General features: G+C 37.7%; 1 protein-coding gene across 1 annotated transcript in view; it reads left to right on the top strand.

Annotated features, from left to right (window-relative positions):
* Positions 1-5,751, top strand: part of ALDH8A1 (aldehyde dehydrogenase 8 family member A1) — a 37,154-nt gene extending 31,403 nt beyond the window's left edge. Inside the window, exons 5-7 of the mRNA XM_075200676.1 lie at positions 451-707; positions 4,542-4,703; positions 5,231-5,751. Of these exons, the coding sequence (XP_075056777.1) occupies positions 451-707; positions 4,542-4,703; positions 5,231-5,683 (872 nt within the window). The 3' untranslated portion in view covers positions 5,684-5,751. The remainder of the gene's footprint in view (positions 1-450; positions 708-4,541; positions 4,704-5,230) is intronic.
* Positions 5,752-6,000: the final 249 nt, after the last annotated feature.

A 6,000-nucleotide genomic window follows, 5' to 3' on the forward strand; every position in this document is an offset into this window, starting at 1 on the left:
GTTAAAGCCAATAAAATGTCTGCAGCCATGTAGACATATTTAAGTTTTATTCTGAAAAAAAAATATGACTTTGTCACATGTATTCCTTGTGTTAAACAAGTTACTAGGATCCACTTAGACTTGAGGCCATCCAGTGTACTCCCTGGTATTCAAGTGCAGCATTTAATATATCGACTCAAAGGCTGAAGTCTGTGTCCAGTACTGGTATGCCAAGAAGCATGTGAACCATTACTACCTAGTCTGGCCTTGGTCAAGAGCTACATAACACTATGGGGTACATATAGCCATCAGTAATACCGTTCCAGTGTAAATATTACCTTGAACTGCCATGTGCAATTAAATGAATTTTTGTTTCACAGGACAATGTTCCATAGCAAAATATACTTCACAAACTATTTTCTGGAAAACAATCTAAGCCTAAAATGTGTATATTTGTTTTGTTACTTAAAGGTCTCCCACCAGGTGTTGTCAACATTGTGTTTGGAATTGGCCTAAGAGCTGGAGAGGCTCTTGTATGTCACCCCGATGTGCCAATCATCTCCTTTACTGGCAGCACCGTGACGGCTCAGCGCATTATTGAAAAGAGTGCTCCGTACTGCAAAAAGTTGTCATTGGAGCTTGGAGGAAAAAACCCAGCTATTGTATTTGAAGATGCAAACCTAGATGAATGTATCAGCACCACTGTAAGGTCAAGTTTTTCCAATCAGGTTTGTGTATATTTCATATTTCAGGTTCTTACAATCATTCAGTGGTTTTGAGTACAACAATATCAGCTGTAACACATGCATCTTATATGAAGTCGTTTCACTGCTAGGCAGCATAGCAGTAATGTGAGAGTACCAAAAGATTACTTATAACTACAATGTGATATTTTAAAATTGATATAAAATACCTTGCTTTCCTTTTTGCTTGCGTTCAGGGCTTGAACTACTACTGGTGCAGATGGTGCAGAACATCTTGGTCAGCTGTTGGCCCATCTACGCGACTTTGTACTTTATTGTGGACTGGACTACATTCCCCCTATGGCACCGCTATATACGGATGCCATCTGGTGCATGAGGGTGCAGCTCCCTTGATAGTGGTAGAGATTGTGCAGGCTAAGTGTTACTTATGGAAATATCTGAAGATATTATTATCCTTTATATATAAAAAGCAAACATATATTATGTAGTGCTATACATATAGGTGATCATAATACAAGCAGAGACCAAACTGGACTCTGATCCTGGTGTTTGGGCAAAGTGTCAGAGTTATACCTTGTGTGGCCAGTTATACTCGGTGAAGTATAAGTGGCCAAAGTGCATGATAGCCATACATTCGGCACGCAGGCAGAACAGCCAGATCTCACTGGTCATCACTGGCGCCTGTTAGAGCAGTTGGAAGATGACTGCACACAAGCCAATAAAGTTGACCTGCAGCAATTTGCCAACGACATTTACCAGGCTTAATTGTTTTGATCAAAAGGTGAACCAATACCTCATGTTTTAATTTTGCTAGATACACACAAACATGAAGTGTTAACGATCAGCCCTGACTAACTGTCTTTTTGTTTTGTATACATATAGGGCATGATATTGCCACGCAGCTAGTATCCTGTATAATATGGGATTAACCAAGCACAGGCTTACTACTTCTCATGTCTAATATTGACCTGATCAATTCCGATCAGATTAATATTGGATATTGCACCACAGACACAGATATTGGTCAATTGTCCAATGCTTATTTTGCAACATGTAGCCACCATTTGTCAGTGGTCTATGCTGAAATTTAAAACAGAGTTTGGTGAGTGAGAGGCTGGGTTACATATTCTGTATTCCTGTGTGGTTAAAATTGCTGGCCTGAAGTGCAGAATATTAAAAAGGTACTTTGTTTATGTATTTTTGGGGATGAGGATAAATAAGGGCCTTTCTTTCTCTAGTTCAGCCTAAAGATTTTCCACTGTTTAGAAAATTTGGAACATTTTTGCTGCTTTCCTAAACTGAATATCTAAGACTGTTATCTTAGTTTCCCTCATTATATGCAATCCCCTGGTAATATTACCTAGTACATAGATACAGGACCTGCTCACCTCTGTTCCATTTTCTTCTGAGGCTTCTTCCATCTTCTTCTGAGGCTTCTTCCAACTTCTCCTGAGGCTTCTTCCATCTTTAGCTCTTAAGTTATACTCACAATAAATCAGTCATCAAGTTACTAAAGTCATATGTAAAGTAAATAATTTAGGATGAAGCAGAAAAAATATTTTCAATAGCTGCGGACAAAGTATCAACAAATTTCACAGGGAAAAATGACAAAAATAAATAACTATTAAAAAAATAACCCAAAAAACAGGAAAATATGCTTTATTGTTACTTGAAGCATTTTTTCATGTTGGCACCATTGGCTAACGCCATACTGAGATGGTGTTCGCTATCAAAGGACAGAGGTGATACATGTAAATAAACACCTAAGTTAAAAATGAAGCCTGGGTCTTCTGACTTAATTTTTAAACATTATGTCCTTAGAAGGATCAGTCATTTCTGCCTTATTGCAGCTGAGTTTGCACAACTTGACATTCACTTACAATACACATAATTTTGATTGATGGAAGCTGCTGCTCCATGTTTATATTTGGCTGCTCTTTCCACTTTGAATGAATATAACTCTGCTCACCTCTTAGATTGTAAGATCAATTTGGCATCACCTTAGTATTTAATATCATTTTATGCATTTTGCAGGTAATACAATACTCTGAATGCACAGTTGCATAATATGTATAAAGAATTTTTAACAATAATCTGCATGATTAGTACTGCCTACCTATTTAATCCTTTAATACTTATAAACCCTTTTTAAATTACTATTACCATAATATTTAAGTTTCACTGTTTATCCTAATAGTATTCATGTGCTTAAAGTGTTAAATAAACATTATTTACTTTTCTTTAAGACACTTCTTTGATCAAAACACTGATTGCTGAGAATGGCAAAACTGGCTTACTGCTGTGTATAAAGCATACTTGCCAACTCTCCCAGACTGTCCGGGAGACTCCCGGATTCCGGGTAGGTCTCTCGGACTCCCGGGAGAGTATGGCCGCCTCCTGCATCTGCCCACTTCCTAGTGAAGTGGACAGAATTAGATCCAAAATGAGAATTGCAGCATTTGGCCCCGCCCAATGACGCGATTGCATCATTATGTGACTTAATGAAACAATCGCGTCATCATGTCACGTGGTGGGGCCAAAATTGCGTGATTTGCGTAGCCCCACCCCCAAAACTCCCACCTCCCCCCAGGCAGCTCCCAGACGCCGTCTTGAAAAAGTCGGCAAGTATCATCATCATCATCATCTATTTATGTAGAGCCACTAATTCCGCAGTGCTGTACAGAGAACACACATAAGTCCCTGCCCCATTGGAGCTTACAGTCTAAGTTCCCTAACATACACACACAGACAGAGAGACTAGGGTTAATTTTGATAGCAGCCAATTAACCTACTAGTATGTTTTTGGAGTGTGCGAGGAAACCAGAGCTCCTGGAGGAAACCCACGCTAACATGGGGAGAACATACAAGTATGGTATAAAGTACACTGAACTAGGCTGTATATAATTATACACATTCACAGTGCTTATACACAAATGACCCACACATCTTGGGAAACAGTAGCAGTGGTAGAGAAAGCTAACATTTAGGGCATGAGTCATTAAGGAGAGCAAAGCATAAAAAAGGGAGTAACTTTGCACCTGGGCAAAACCATGTTGCATTAGATGGGGGGGTGTGGTAAATTTAAAATGTAGGAACAGATTTATAGTTGGGATAGGGCAAGTCCTAGATCAACTTTAAATTTCAGTGTAAAAATAAAGCTATCAAGTATTTGTGTGCTACATGAAAAAAACAGCCAGTATTTAACTTGTACAAAATAATAAACTGTTGAGGAAATATCACTTTTCCCAATTAATTACCTCCAACTCCAGTTTCTACCACAAGATGGTGCTATTTACATAATTCTACATGGTTTAAAATACAGACAAGTAGTTGTGAACTGTATTACAACTTGGGGTAATCTACTACTTTTATTTTGTGCATGTCATTGGGATATAGTGAAGTAATTAAGCTGTATTAATGAGAAAAATTAGGCAAAAATGTGTTTTAAAAAAGCTTGTACTGGTTTTAACAAAACCCTATGTGACTGGAGCAGAATCTGGATACATTCATGTTTCAAAAGGTGAAACTGTTTTGTTCTTTAGAGTAAACAAATAAGGATACTGAAGATTCAACACACCTTAATATGCAGTCTCAATCTCTTTGACACATTTTCGTGCCAAAATAATCATATAGCACAACTTAAAATGCACAACTATATATGGAAAACGTAATAATACACAGGGTGGACGCGATCATAAATTCAGGAGACGTCAGTCCTAAAAGAGGGACACTTGTAGAAAAAATGAATAAATGGATTTGAGTCCAAATAAGTTTTAGTTAGAAAATATGCTATTGCACACTAAATAACCAATATTTAAGAATGAACTAATTCTCATAATCATGAATGTCATTCCACAGGGGCAGATTTGCCTTTGCACAAGTAGAATTTATGTTCAGAGGTCAATTTATGAGGAGTTTCTGCAGAGGTTTGTAGAAGCTACAAGAAAATGGAAGGTGTGTGCCCCTTCTGATCCTACTGCCAGCATGGGAGCTTTGATTAGTGAAAACCATCTAGCAAAGGTAATTTTTTAATTTGTATAGCTATGATAACAGGGTTGGAACAGGCAGAAAATAATGCCAATACATTGTGATTTTACTTAATGTGACAGGCTTTCCAATTGGCTGAATGTAGAGTGAACTCAGTGGTGCTGTCTCCAACCAGGATTATTTAATCTTCCAGAAGATGGCACTCATTTGCCATTTTTCCACACCGTTTTCTGATTACCTTATATTAATGTGGCTAGGAACTGAAATTTATTCAGTAACCTAATTGTCAGATTATAAACCTCATGGACTTAGAGCTAAAAACTTGGAACTACTATGGTCATCGGACTGGTTTAACTAGAAATAATTTTTCTCAACTTCAAGGAGATGTATTTCCTGATATAAAATGTATTTCCTTACCCAGCAACTAAGAAAATTACTATTCATTTGTTTTGTATTTTAAGCCCAACATGCTATTCTATGTTAACCTACTGTCTTTTGTTGTTGGAGACAAGTGTCTTAATGCTGGATATAAATCAATTTTGAAATTATTCATCCACCAGGTGAAGAGCTATGTCAAGAAGGCTTTAGAGGAGGGTGCCACTGTTGTTTGTGGCGATGGTGTGGATACCTTAAACATCCCACCAGAAAACCAGGGTGGCTATTTCATGCTGCCCACAGTTATCACCAAATTAAAAGAAGAATCCTGTTGTATGCAAGAAGAGATCTTTGGGCCAGTGGCATGTGTGGTCCCGTTTGATACAGAAGAAGAAGTTATTGGAAAAGCCAATGGAGTCAAATACGGCCTGGCAGCGACTATATGGACAAGAGAAGTGGGACGCACCCATCGTGTCGCTAAGAAATTGCAAGTAGGTCTTGTGTGGACCAACTGCTGGCTTGTGAGAGACCTTAATTTACCTTTTGGTGGTATGAAAGCATCAGGTCTTGGTAGAGAGGGGGCAAAGGATTCATATGAGTTCTTTACTGAAGTGAAAACTGTCACAATAAAACATTAATGTATTTTTATTTGCCAATTTGATTGCATTTCAGGAATAAACAGTTCAGAATGCTTTGGTATATATATTGTCTATTTCATTCATTGTGAAAACAGTATTAATAATAACAAAACAATGGCCAAATTGTCAGAACAGCTTTTGTAGCCTCTAAAATGGGAATATTTCTAAAATTGCTGTACAGGTGATTTTGCACACGTGTTACAGATAGTAACCAGTCCGGTTCTAACAGTCATTTTAATAGTACAGTTTCGAAAAATAAAGCAGTGGGAAAAAATTTTTAAATTCCAGCAATGGAAATATAGGATTGTGGGTAAGCC

This window comes from Mixophyes fleayi, chromosome 3, assembly GCF_038048845.1.
Source record: "Mixophyes fleayi isolate aMixFle1 chromosome 3, aMixFle1.hap1, whole genome shotgun sequence".
Taxonomy (NCBI): Eukaryota; Metazoa; Chordata; class Amphibia; order Anura; family Limnodynastidae; genus Mixophyes; species Mixophyes fleayi.